The following is a 14,426-nucleotide window of genomic DNA, read 5'->3' on the forward strand; positions in this document are numbered from 1 at the left end:
AGCTGAGTTTAATTATACAGTAACAGCTTTGGAAACAGTATTGTAGACATTTTTCTTAAAAACAAGCGATAAAACAGTACACACTGTACCTATATGATTGAGACAAAATGGTCCGTTGTTCAGGTGGTTAGAATGCACTTTTATCATACAGCCAGGTTTCACATCTACTTGGAAGCTTGTATAAAAATGGGTATCAAACACAATTATGGTGTATATACATAGGTTAATTTTTAGCAGTACTCAATTGTACTAAATGTCGTGAGAAATTAATTACGTAAGGTGGTTCTTCTAACTCTCTGCGTGCAGAAGATGCTTAGAAGGAGAAGTGAGTGACTACAAGGCAAAATGTCAGATGAAACAAAAACCTAAATGGATGCTTGGAATTTCTCTAGGTTTCAAAGGCAAATCAAAGCCTAATCTTCTGAAACAGGAGACCAGTAGTCTTGCCTGTGGGTTGCGCATTCTGTTCCGTATGTACATGGATGAAAGCCGTACCAGTGCATGGGAGGAAGTCCAGCAAAGACTACTGAAGTAAGGTCCATGTAGCTGAACCTGTTGATGTTATTTCTGATGTTAAAGAATGTTTATTTTTATTTAGAAGGATAGACCTCCTCTGTTTGCAGTAAACTTCCTAGAGCTAACAGTACGGTGGTGGTGGTCACAGCTAATACTGGGAGTTTTTATGTTGTGTGGAGAGTGCTGTGCCTCCAGCTACTCGTGCTGCCGCTTTTTGTTCTCATTGCATGTTTTGCAGGAGAGAACAAAGGTTTTGTCACCTTCTTTTTTTGTAGCATGGGGGTAGGTGGGGGATTGTTACAGCTTCTCTTAAAAAAGAAAAGCAGCTATCACCTAAACCCTGCTTTTTTCTTTCAGTAACCTTAGCTATTTTAGGGAACTTAATGCTGTTTGTTCTCATCTGCAGAAATGAGCATTGGGCTTTTGAGGAGCCTATGGGCATGCAGAAGCTTTTGGCTTTTTGGTTATTCATTACTGTGTATACTAAGGTTCACCTGAATGTTTTTAGTTTACAAAGTTGTTCAAGCAAGTGTTCGAGTAACAGAGGGCTTAAAACCACGGCAGCAACACAGTGAAAGTATTTTAAGGTTTATACACCGGGGAGCAGAGCCGAAAACTACCTGGTTACATCAGCATGAGATTAATTTTTAAAGTCTGTATATCATTTTGTCACATGCATTTTAATACCTCTCAAAGAGCACTCAATACACTTTAAATATATGCACAAACAGCGCGATCGTGTTTTGTCAGCATATTCAATACTGAAGTCCTAGGACTTTGGTTTTGAGTTGAACAAAATCACTGCTTTCTATTACTATTCAGGCTTACAATAGCTTTCCTAAAATGATGCTGTTTTACACCAGGGCTCTACGCTGGTATAGTTGCAAAGCCAAAGCTCCTTCTCTGCCGTAGAGCTCAAAACAAAATGTTAGTGACTAGTTTCTGTGTCTTCCCTCTCCAGCGTCTGCAGTGAGGCTCTGAGTTATTTCCTCACTCTTACATCAGAAAGTCATCGGGAAGCCTGGACTAATCTATTGCTCTTATTTTTGACTAAAGTCCTGAAGATAAGCGATGAAAGGGTAAGTAACTGTTTGGAATGGCATTTAAGACCACATTTACAGGTAAGTAGTAGTTCCTGACGGGTTCTTCACGCACAGTTACATACTTGACCTTACAAGCTCCTGCTGCTCTGTAGATGCTCTTTGTTGGGGGAGTGTACGTTGAAGCTGCACTTGACAGATACTGACAGTAGTAACGCAGAGTGAGGGTGCAGTGAGCGATAAAACAAAATGCATCTGAGAAAATGTAAAAGATGCTAAAATCCTCTAGAAATGTGTGTGAAGTTGCTTTTACCCCTCTCCTGCTGAGGAAGAGGATTAGCGGCTGATATTTTATTCAAAGAAGTAACTCCCATTTCTGCTTCCACTGCTACATGTACATCACCTTGACCTTCTCCAAAGCAATTCTGCAGTAAATAAATTCATATTTAGATCTCCCTCTATTTCTAACAGAACGTGGCTGAAGTATAAGGTGAAAGGGGCCAACTACAACAAAAAACTTAACTGATAATAGAGAAATTCTTCCTCTTGAAGAATGAACATTAGCAAGGAGCTGTGTGTAGCTAGCAAGCGTCTGTCAGAGTACATCACAGCTGTCTTAGCCTTATTCTAGCACTGCTGGCTTCAGTTATAAAGATGTTTCTGCTTGTCCCTTTGTGGGCTTCTCCCCTTGACTTGGGAGAGCGTTTAAAATTCTTCGCTTGCAACACGCTTCCTGAGGTGTATTGATGCACAATAGCGTAATTTCTTCCGTTTGTTTTCTCCTCAGTTCAAGGCTCATGCCTCATTCTACTATCCTCTGTTGTGTGAAATTATGCAGTTTGACCTTATTCCTGAACTTCGAGCTGTTCTACGAAGGTTTTTCCTGCGGATTGGTGTGGTTTTCCAAATATCCCAACCACCAGAACAAGAGTCTGGAATAAGCAAGCAGTAGCAGGTAGTGACTGAGCATTGCTCCGTTGGAAAGTTTATACTCCTCAGCTAAATGAACGGACCAGGTAGCTGAGCCATTCTGTCTGGATATCCATAAAAATGGTGTCTTTGTACGGCCGTGTGTATCTGAGGGTTTAACGGTACAGATGCTTACAACTGTAATTAAGGCTTGCAACACTTCAGTCCCTGTATTTCCTGATGGATTATCGGTTTCTCTTACCTGGCTCATGCTGAGCACGGAGCCAGTTTTTAGCACAGTCCTCTTGTCAGCGTGGGCTGCAATATCCTTTACTGTCCTAGACAGCGTATAGCAACAGATGTTTATGGCGGGTGTGAAAGTAAAATGTACCCAAAGAACTATATATGTAAAGGTTTGAGCTTCTGCAAGAAGTACAACTCAGGAGGGCTGTATTTTGAAGGATAAAATGTTTATAGTGAAAAGAAAATGGAGATTATTGTTCATGGTAAAAGATATTTAGCAACTATGTCTGATATTCTTATTCTAAGATTTTTGCACACTCAGGCTGTCTGAGACATTGGTAATCATCCTTCTGTGAAAAATGTACAGAGATGCAGGTCTGTAATATAAACTCTTTAACACTATACAGTTCTTCCTGAATTGTTTTATTTCTGTATTATTGATTTGCTGAAAACCCATAACACTTCATTGTTTACCAAATGCACTAGAAGTTTGGGTTTATTTTTGGGGTTGTGATTTTTTTCTTTTTTTTTTTTTTTTTTTTTTTTTTTTTTCTTTTTTTTCATTGTTTACCAAATGCACTAGAAGTTTGGGTTTATTTTTGGGGTTGTGATTTTTTTCTTTTTTTTTTTTTTCTTTTTTCTTTTTTTCTTTTTTTGGTTTCGTTGTAGCCCAGAAGTTAGTGTTGCTGACTTTTGTCAAGAACAGAGGTAGAAATATCACGACTGACATAACTACCTGTAATATACTTGTTTTAGGGCTTTTAAATGTAACGAGCCATTGAAATGATGATCCTTCAAGGACTGGAACTTGAATCACTGCAAACAAGTCTAGGTTGTGTCTGCTGTCAGATGTTTTTTGTTTGATGTAGATTTCACTCTTATGTACAGAATTTAATGTTGAATATATTCAAGTAACAAATCTGGCATGGTTTGGGGATGGTTGAATTTATTGGAAATGTATTCATACTGTGAATTGTGCTCTGATGGTTAAAAGACAAGATTGTCAAGCATTCTGTATTACAATGGATGTAGAAATTTTTTTCAGATGGACAAAATGTATATGGTACAGATATGTAAAGTTTTCTATGTAAAAAAAAATTCTGTACAACTTTCTGTACAATATTTGGTTCTCATCTGGCATATTCTAATCAGGTTATAGGTCAATAAAGTTTTTGAACTCTTTCATCAGTGCAATCAAAACCAGTCTAATCCACAGCTACTTGTTTTACAGTTTCCTTTGCCTCTCATGCTCTCGTGTCAAAGGAACAAACCCCAGCCCTCCGGGGCAGAAATGTGGGTGCCCTTTGGTTGACTAGGAAGTGTCGTCTTGCTGTTAGGCAAATACAGGGTAAAAAAGAATGGTAAGTTAAAAAAAAAGGGGGGGGGGGAGAATAGAAGTGCTTGTAGGTGGACTAGTCAAATGAACCCTGTAGTGCTGCACAGATAGAAATTCGGATACTGCGTTTTGCTTTCTGGGGATTAAAATATTAATGGGGAACAGACTATGGAATAAGGGTGGATGGGGGGGAAAGGCTGGGATTACGGCTCATCTGACTGCTGACTCGGAATGCATCAGCCAGCTAAGCCTTGTCAGCACCTTTGATTTTGTGAGTAAAAGTGGAACTGAGTTGTTCTCCAATGTGTTCTCACAGAACTCAGGACTAGCAAAGGAGAGAAGCGTGAAGACTGAAAAAGTGGATGAGGGAGCCTGATCTGGGAGAGGGAACGAATCTCCCTGTAGCCGTTCACAGCAGGCTCCAAAAATAAGCGTAAGCAGTTCACTGAAGTAGCTCTGGAAAAGCCAGTGAAGGGAACTGAAAGGCATGACCGGTGACTAGGAGTTCTCTCATAATGTTAATTGGGGTGGAGCAAAACCAAATTGTGTTTATCAAAGTCAGAAGGGGGAGAATTGAGGTTATTTTAATTATTTGTAATTGCACGGCCTTTCCTCTTGGGCTGTATTTTCTTTTTTCAGTTTGCTGTGTAACGTTTGAATCTTAAACCGCTGTACTAGGCCAGACCTGAGGTCTTGTCTGTTTGGCAGGGATCAGCAATAATTCTTGGAGTAAGTATAATGCGTCCCATCCCTGTTGATGTCGTACTCTCCCCCACGCCTGTGGCAAGCAGTGTTCCCGGTACCGCTATCAAGGCGTTCCTGGCACTGTTACCCCGAGCGCTGTTTTAACAGCCAGTTACGTATCTGTTACCCATGTGTCTGCCCGATTCCTTTCTAAATGTCTCTGTTCAGGATTTGGCATTCAGTGGCAGTGAGTGCAATGGACTATATCTAAAAAGTTTGGTCGTTTGGGTTGCTTTTTGTTTGCTTTAAACCTTTCTGCTCCATTGTTCTGTTGTGTACTCCTATTTAGCAATGACTTCTTTCACAGTGTGACTTTCTCATGCCTTACCTTATTTATTGCTTACGTGGAAAAGGCCTAATAGCGGTTTAGTCTTGGTTCATTGGAAGCTGAACTCCTCTGTCGTCATTACTCGTTTCTGTACCTCTCTTTAGTTCTTGCAGTGCCAGAACTGCACTAGCTGTACTCGGGGTATCGCGTTCAACTTGCAGCGCTCTAAACGCTCACGTCTACAATTATCAGAAAAGCAGGGTCGGGGGCAGGAAATGGGTTCTGTTTTAGTCATCTCAGCTTTGAGCTCAGGACTGTGGATTGCAGCTGCATTTATTTTGCAGATGAGACTGTCGTGACAAAAAAAAAAAAAAAAAAATTTAGGAAGGCAGGCAGAAACACCCTGCCCACACCTGAGCTTTGGATACGCAGAGAAAGCTGAAGGAAAGATTTGGAAAGGAAAGGCGTGAAGGACCAGGAGTCCTGAAGAGCAGGCTGCATGCCAAAGGGGGGACAGCTGTAAGGGAGAGTGTAATTCACCGTCCTAAATGCTGTTGAGCGGTGAGGTTAAAGTAAGTTCAGTGGTTTCAGGTCACCGCAGAGGTGAAGGAAGCAACTTCAAGGGGGGATCTGGAGGAAACGAAAGCCAGCCTGTGATGGTCAGTCACATTTACGAAGTTCTTGCAGTCAGATGAGGCTGGCTTTTTAGGATAACACTAACTTTATGCTTCTATTCCAGAAACTCATGGTAAGAATTAGTTGATTTGGCACTTCCTCTCTGGGAACCCATGACGAAGTTAAGCGCAACACAGTGTTGACATACATCTTTCGCCTGCCGTCATCACAGAACGGCCGTGGCCTTCAAGCAGGTAGACAGAAGCTTGAAGGTGGCATTTTAGTAAAAACAAAGACATTTTTACAAATGGGTTTCATCGTTTGTTTTTCCCTGCTGGTCAAGCTTTGGCCCTCTGGGTGGGAATTCCTAACCAAGAGGAAAGTCACAGCCTTGCCCTTGCTTCACCTCGGTGTTTCAGTTCACTCAACTCCTAAAATCGTGGCTTTCATCTACACGTCCTAAAAGCTCTGTGCTTTTATTCACTTTTCCAGACAGCCTTAACGTTCTCATTTGTTCATGAACAGAGGTAAGCTGAAGCAAATGATAAATTAAGAAAATTGAAGCCTGCTTTCACGTTTTTAGTAACAAAATAATTTATTAACTCTTAAATCAGAACCATAAATTAAATATATGCAACAATATCTGTATTTCCAGCACATAACAGGTTAGGGAACATAAGATACATTGCTAATAGCCATTTTTCCATGAAACGGTTTGCTGAGCTTTCATGCAGGACAGCACTCATCGCTGTATGAAAAGCAAGTGCCCTTCTCCAAGGTACTCACTCTTTCGGTAAAAGCTTAAAATGCACCTCTGCTGTTGAGTTACTCTATTTCCAGACAGTTTTGGAGTTTGGCTATAAACAAAGCTAAAAACTAACTTTGATTTAATATCAAATTCACACACACGCACCCCCCCCACTCTGTTTTTGTGGCAAGTCCAGCGCTGAGGCTGAAATCTGCATAAAAAGTGCAAAAACCCACCAAGCTATTCCTCCGCTTCCCACGCCATGTAACGTAAAACGTCCCTGCTCTACATCTCCATCACACTGCAGCTTCTGTGACTTTATTATTGCTATTTTAAACTGTACATACAGCCCCGCGCTATGCACACGGAAGAGAACTATCCCTACAAGAGGCCCTGGAAAGTGCAGTAGTGCTGACGGGTCCCTCCTCTGCTGCAAGGCACAGCTGGTTCACGCGGGGGCTCGAGTCAGCCGTGCGCGGTGGAGAGGCCCTGCCAACTAAGCGGTAGCGTGTTTTCGGGTGAAAGCTTTGCTGGGCTCGACTGTTCAGCCATGAGCCTTTGGAGCGTCTCCGAAGTTCCTGGTCGCAGCCAGGGCTCTGTTGCAACCGTGTCAACAGAACTGGGCCGTCTGCCAGCGTTAGGTGGAGCGTGCTTCAAAAGGTCATCCGCTTCTCCTAAGGAAATGGTATCGCCTGAGAGAGGGGAGCAATGTACGTATGTTAAAGGGGACAAAAAGCTTATCGCATCTTACCACAACATTTTGGTATATTGAACAGGCTTATTTGTCTGCAATAAATGCATAAATAATGCTTTCAAATTACATTCTGTTTCTACTTAACACAGATTTTTGATGTTCTGGGGAACTGGGCCCATCGAGAGTCCACAGCTAGGCTCCCAAGTCCTTGACGTCCAGTGCCAACAGCTCTTCCCCCTGCCAGATCAGCAAGGGGGCAATACAGGCAACCTCAGGTGGGCTTGGTAGAAGGTTCTTGCTTTCCCGAAGCCTCCCATTATAGCCACGAGTCCAATCTGTCAGCGCATATATGCATAGAAAATGCATATAAAAATAAGGCCATTAAATTACAGTGTTATGTCTAAGTATAGACAGTCTCTTACTCGGGAGAGAACTCGGGAAGAATTATTTTAACGCTGGTAAACAGTGCAAATGCTAGCAAGTCTGTACGTCACAGTCCAGCGTAGCAAATAACGTTAACGCAATGTCTTTCTGAAATGCATATTGGGTAAGTCAGTCGTCATCTTCCAGCCACGAAACAAACCACACCCAAAAAAACTCGAAAAACCAAAACAGCCTTGCCTTTGAACTTGGGGTCATTATCGCTCTGAACTCTACTATTACTTTGATTCAGTTGGCAATCATACATACCTAATACTTTAAACATAGTTTTTAGTGCAAATTACCAAACAACATAAATTTTTATTATATATATAAATATAAAAGGATATAAATGTATAATTTCTCTGTGCTGTTCATCTTTTTTGATTCACAACATATAATTTTTACATACATAAACCAAAAAATAATGCAAAACAACCGAAAATAGCAATGTTTTCCTCTTTAAAGGTGAGTCATGTAAATGAGGACGTTCTGGTTTGTTGGTTTTTTTTTTTAAGCTGGGCAGAGAAATGTTTGAAGACTCTGGATGAGGAAAAAAAAAACCCACAAAATTTTTGCAGAAACATACTAATTCCAGTAAAATCTAACAGAATTGTATAGTCTTCAGTGATGAAATACTTAAGCAGTTTGTAAGTGTCATGTAATTTAAGTATTTGGATGATTTTTCCAAACTTCAGGGTTTTCGTTCTGGAAAAAAGTGATGACTTTTTAAAATCTGATTTTAAACCAAAGCTTCTCTGAAGCTTCTCATTAAAACTTGAAAGCTGATGGTCTAAGCACGGGTGTGAGAACCCAAGTCCTGCAGAAGCAGCAGCCAGGTGCGCAGACGTGAAGGGAAGGACAGAAACGGCGCAATCCCACGTATGTGGGGCACGAAGGCGCACTTTTTCCTCTTAGTGCCTAAGGCGGCGGGATGCGGGTTCTAAAACAAAATGCCAAATACTTCGTGTTCAAAAGGAACTTGGCAGTGAATCCAGTAGTTCTGTCACATCACACAGACGGTGATCTGAGCATCCTCCAAGCCTTCTCAGTCTGGTTAAAAGACAGCTTCTCTGTAACATGAGAAGTGTAAACAGACCTCCCTCTCCCTGGGGCCCATCGCCTCCTGTGCTTGCGGCTGGGTTTAAGGGTGGCAGTGAACCTCTTTGTCTCTTAAATCCTGGGTCAGATGAACTCTCCTGTGGGTTGGAACCCGCAGTTTTTACATACGTAAGTTATTGTGGGGTTAACAACAGTACACAGCAGGAAAAACAATTCCTAAAGAAAATTAATTTTCTCTTTGCTATCTCTTTGCATCTCTTTTTTAAGAGATATGATATTTAGAAACAATAAAAATAAGGTAATGTGTTTGTTTAGAGACAGACAAACTGTGGGCTTTCAGGCCAGAAGGCTGCATTTCCCCGAGTTTAACTATTACTGCCTTCAGACAAAGCCATTGGATCTTCCAGCAGTCAGAGGTAAGAACAACTGTTTTGTCAGAGATGATCAGATCATAGTGCGCATCACTACGTCAGACTCACTTGGTGCTGCTTTTAGAGCAGCAGTTACTACCGTAACTGCTCATCAGCTCAGCTACAGTACAGAACTTTTGCTTCATCCTGAATTTCAACACTTTGTATACGCCATAAAAAACTGCTCTTAATTGGGCCACATATAAAGAATTTTCTTCGGAGTTGCCACTTGATAATTCACAGTTTGTATCTGGAGGCTGGGGGTAAGTAGAGCTCTTTCCTTTGCGTGAAATAATACCGATGATGTAGAAATTGAGTGGTGCCTGGACTCCCGCTGAACACTTGACGGCAGCACACCCTAAACAAACACTGACTGCAGCACACCCTGCCCCCCGGTGAGAACAAACTCCTTCAGCGCCCAGAGCGGGTATTAGTGTTTGCCTTCTGTCAGCCTGCGCTTACCGGGAATCGGCGCTGCTGCCCGCTGTAGGTCATCGCAGGCACCAGCATTCCTTTACTTTACTTAAAGGCACAGAGGAATGCCTAAAAAGTCTCAAGCAATTTAGGCAACTTCTTACACACAGCAGGGTCTCAGCCGCACACCTCATGTGCTCAAAGCTGTGAGAATTCTCTCTTCTGTATCCGAGTCTGCTCTTGTTTACGCAGTTAGGAACATGCATACGTTGCCCGCTGCAGAAAGCAGCTGCTGGCTCGCAGAGACCTCATCGCCCAAAGTACTCACCAAGTCTACATTGATGGGAATGGTTTTTTGGGATGGGTGAAAACAGAGGAGGAGGCCTGGCTCCAATATGCACTAATTTTCCAGTTAAGAAAACAATTCTAGGGTGGCTTTAGGGTTCCCACATCAGTCCCATAAAGGAAAGCGAACTGCTGTGAACAGAGCCTCCTGACTGTGCCAACAGGATCAGCTCTTAAAATTTATCAAAGCCTGTAAATTGCCATCTCCCGGTCATTTAAAGGGAAGATAACCAGTTCGAGTTCCTTAGTTACATGTTTGACAGAGTTGTTTTCTCCCAGCAGTGTCTCTGAGGGTGGAGGACAAATAACAGTCCTAGCTGTTAGGAAAGCAAGAGGATGCCACAAGGGTTCTATCAAACTGCTAGGGAAGAGGAATAAAACCGCTTGGCGTCATTCTTTTTTTTTTTGGTAATGTCACTGAGTACAAGGAGGGAACAGCAGCGCAGCCCTAACGACCACCACCGAGCAAAAGGATCTGTTTGTTAACGTTTCCAAGAGGCACATATGCGAAGGATGAGTGATGGTCCCCAGGTGTTCCAAAGAACAAGCTACATACAGACATATAAATACACACACAAATTATATATATCTAAAGGCTGACGCTCTGGAGACCACGGCAAACAGAAGGCAAACAAAATAACAAGCGTAGTTCATGCAATCTGAGGTGAAATTATAAAAGAGGTGAGATAGAACAAGAGCAGAGAAGTAAAATAAGTTCACATAGCAAAAATGTTCGGGTGGAGTCAAATTAGTAAAGCATTTGTTTAGATTATAGAAGGAATGAATATGAATGGGTTTTTTTTTTAGTGACTTAAAAATCACAGTGAGATGGTTAAAACAAACAAAAAAGGATGAAGTGCTTGTAAGAGTACCCATAGCAACAGAATCAGAAAAACTGTCAGCATCTGCACTCTCATTAAGTTTGTAAGAAGGATACTGATACTGTAATTGCCTAGACAGCATAGCAACCGCCTCCCAAAAAAAGGGAGATTTCAGACTCATATGAAAGAATCATTAGCACAAAGTGTATCAACTGGGTCATAATCCATGTGAGGAATTAAAGGCCATTAATGGTTGCCATAATTGGTACCTCACAGGCAAAGTGGATCAACATCAGGCAGTCAGCCTATGGAGAAGCTCGGAGATAACTCCCAGAGTTTGATGTATTATACAGTCACAAGACATACGTACTTAATAAATGCAAGTGCGTGTATAGTGAAAGAGGTATCGATGGCAACCTTAAATACTGAATGTTCATTTCTGTTAACAAACCAATAGAAAATCCAAATTAACTAGAAATTGAAGTACTTCTTTATACCCAATTTTTTGGCATATCTTCACGCTGGTTGGACACAGACATCCGATTCCTAGGAATGCCAATAAACTCGCACCCCATCAACATTCATCAGTCAGGAGTTTCATTTCTTTCCACTAACATTTCAGCTACGCAGCTGGATATCCACATCTTACTGCTAGCAGTGACACATCGGAACTTTAAAAGCGGCACAGACAGGACAAGCGTGACTGGCTGATCGGACAGGAATTAGAGCATCTTTTCCTATTGCCCTCCTCTGAACTTACTCTAAAAAGCTGTGTTGAAGTTTGCTGGGGAACCTCTTGCACCAGCTACAGAGCTTTATAAATAATTCTTATGTTTGAGCCAGTTGCTCACTGCTCAACTACAGGCAGTCTATTAATATTTGTTCCTTTATTGTAATTACTTAGTATTCACTGCATCATCTCTACTACACAGAGCATACCTAAGTAAGCAGATTTCTGCTGGAGCTCAGTCAGTCTGTGCAATCGCTCCTCATTCTTGCCTTTCAACTGATCAACATCGAGGCTGAAGCTCGAGCGCAAAGAAAAGCTGTCAGGCTGCGGCAACGGTGTCTGGCCCGGTGGAACACCCTCCTGCAGAAAATCCCAAACACACAAATCCTTCCGTTAAATAGCATCCTTTTCAAAAGGGCAAACAGCTATACGCGTACACTCTCAGTATCCATATCATCTAGCCACTAAGGAACCACAGGAACTGTCTGGCGTTAGATCTGTGGTCCACCTTCATACTTAAGCCAATCCAGTTATCATACATACAGCACACTCCAAAGCTTTTTGCTTTATTCGTCTCCTCTCCCTTGCAGAAGGTGGAAGCTGTGGTGATAAATTAACTTCTCCTAAGGCAGGAAACGTTTCCCCATTAGCACCTGGAAAAACAGGTGAAATCATTTTCAAAGAAATCAAAATACTAGACAGTGTTCAAACCTGTTTATGTTTTGAAATGAGCCAATACATTGTACTTGATTTCATCACAGGAATCAAAGCAATGTATTCATTAGGACATCTTGCACGAAGCCAGTGATAACCCAGATGCAGACAAAACAACAAGGTACCACAACAGCAGCAAGGGATGAACTTCAAGCAAAGGCAAGGAATATCTTGAGGTGCGTATTGAGATCGCTCTTACGTAGAGTAAGAGTACTGAACAATTCAGAGTACTGAACAATTCTGCAGCATGTCTGAAATGACATACCGTGACATCAAAAATAAACCACAACTGTGGAAAGAATGGGTTTTCATTTCCTAGCAATTTGAAAATGAATTTTAATGAAATATTTCATATCATTCACGAGTTTCAAAGATCTTCAAATGAAATGTTAAAAGTAACAATTAAACAATTATTGTAGCTGAAAATTGAAATACTTAGGTTTGAAAAATAAATTTGATTGACATCAAGGAAGCTCAGTGAAACAAAGACAGATATCTTAAAAAATTCTTTCATATTCCCGGTTGGTTTTCCCCTAGAAATAAAAATTTTATTCCCCTCTCCTCTTTTCCCTCCCCCAGTTTCACCAAAGGTACTCATGCTCTCATCACAAATGTTTCAAGTAAAAAAAATCAAAGCATAATTTTGAAATGGCATATGGCTAACAATCCACTTATCAGAATTCTAGTTGCAAGATCAGTTGAACTTCATTATATTCAAAATAGTGCTATTACTCAGAATACAAAAAATTGTTTCATCATGTGAATTTATCAAAACAGAAATGAAGTACAAGCTAAAGAAAAACTTATTTGTACCTGCAGTGTTTCATCAGTGTAAGATGCTACCTGTTCCTTTAAGCATCTATCATTCAGACCGCTACGCAGACGTGCTTTCAAATCACTGCATTAACACTAATGAATTCTAGGGTTTCAAGTGAGGCAAAAAAAAGGAAAAAGAAATCAGTAAACCTCTTTATTCCTAACTGCCTCAAATTTCTGAGACCTAGGAGATGAAGACGAATTCATTTGTAATGCTGACATCTATTATAAAATTGAGTTAGATTTTAAACCCGTGTCAAAAAAACAGAAGATAGAGGGTAGTGTTACGCTTTTCTTAGGAAATGAAAAACATTGCTAAAATACACCGCAAGTATTTCACAAAAGACCCTCAGACAATGTGAGCAGCACAATTCACGGAGAAGGCGGCCCACAGATAATGAGGTTTTATTTTTCATTTCGGGGATGGAAGTCACCAGAGTCATATTCAGAATTTCAATAGCTATTTATAAAGCCCGAATAATGCAAAGGGTAACAAAGTTTTAGTTAGTGCCTACGGCTCAGTATTGGGGAATGTGCTTTTCAGAGTCATAAATGATCTGGGGGAAGAAAAAGAAAAAAAAAGGGGCGTGAATAGTATCATAAGTTAACTCCATCGCTTCACTAAGCTGCAAGAATCAGCTGGAGGGGAAGAAGGAGGAAATAGGAGAGAGGACTATAAATGTCACGAACCTTGTCAAAGTGGTGAATAAAACCAAGCAGCACCCCATTACACAGGTGGCAGACTCAGAACAGATGAAAGGAGATACTTCACCCAAGGCATAGCGTGGAAATTTATCCACCCAATACTGCTGATGGTAAACAATTAGAGGGATTCAAAAATGCTGATTCCGATTCATGAAAGACAACCTATTAAAGACCCAGCTTAGCACGACTTACTAAATGCAAACACACGGCATTTGGTTGAGGAAGCCTCTGAGCTACAGGTGACTGGAGGCTGGAAGAATAGTCCGCAGCATTGCTGCATGCCTGCCCTCCGCCTCATATTCTTCCCCACGCGCCTGTTCTGGCTACTGTTAGAGACAGGCTAGTTGGCCAGATTCTAGACTGATGAGCTCTCATAAAGCATCCTTTCATCATTTGGCCCGTAAATAATAAATAGTATTTCCTAACCTGAAGAAGAATGTATTGCAGACTACAGTGAGTACCAAACGCGCTGAACAAGCCTGAAGGCCCCATCCTGTGTGCCCTTCCCAATGCCGGGTTATATCCTGTACTCCAGGACTTGCACGTTAACAGAATAAGCTTGAATACATTTCAAATGAAGAATTCTGCTTTTAACCAAAGCCAGAGATAGCAATCATCGGTATATAGAAACATATCTAGTTTCATTAAAAAGCACTTGCAGGAATCTACTGCATCTCCCCTACAGCAAAGAATAAAACCTCGTAAGATGATTTCCCATAGATGATTGAAGAGAATTTCAAGGTACTGTAATGCCTGCTAATGGAAAAATAACGTGTAGAGGCCTGAGCTGGTTGGGTTTTTTTCAAAAAAGAGAAGATAAGTTCTAGCCTTATTATTTCTAGTGACTGGAAACAAAACACATCTGAAACAGCATCT

The 14,426-nt window shown here is 41.2% G+C and overlaps 2 protein-coding genes across 2 annotated transcripts in view; one reads left to right on the forward strand and one right to left on the reverse strand.

Annotated features, from left to right (window-relative positions):
- Positions 1-3,245, forward strand: part of ARFGEF1 (ADP-ribosylation factor guanine nucleotide-exchange factor 1 (brefeldin A-inhibited)) — a 101,075-nt gene extending 97,830 nt beyond the window's left edge. The window contains exons 38-40 of the mRNA XM_009335081.1: positions 393-531; positions 1,478-1,595; positions 2,344-3,245. Coding sequence (XP_009333356.1) covers positions 393-531; positions 1,478-1,595; positions 2,344-2,508 — 422 coding nt within the window. The 3' untranslated portion in view covers positions 2,509-3,245. The remainder of the gene's footprint in view (positions 1-392; positions 532-1,477; positions 1,596-2,343) is intronic.
- Positions 3,246-6,284: 3,039 nt separating this feature from the next.
- CSPP1 (centrosome and spindle pole associated protein 1) overlaps positions 6,285-14,426 on the reverse strand; it is a 68,740-nt gene continuing 60,598 nt past the window's right edge. The window contains exons 30-32 of the mRNA XM_009335043.1: positions 11,859-11,968; positions 11,525-11,675; positions 6,285-7,111 (exon numbers count right to left, since the gene is read on the reverse strand). Coding sequence (XP_009333318.1) covers positions 6,885-7,111; positions 11,525-11,675; positions 11,859-11,968 — 488 coding nt within the window. The 3' untranslated portion in view covers positions 6,285-6,884. The remainder of the gene's footprint in view (positions 7,112-11,524; positions 11,676-11,858; positions 11,969-14,426) is intronic.

Source organism: Pygoscelis adeliae, unplaced genomic scaffold (genome assembly GCF_000699105.1).
Source record: "Pygoscelis adeliae isolate BGI_AS28 unplaced genomic scaffold, ASM69910v1 Scaffold101, whole genome shotgun sequence".
NCBI lineage: Eukaryota > Metazoa > Chordata > Aves > Sphenisciformes > Spheniscidae > Pygoscelis > Pygoscelis adeliae.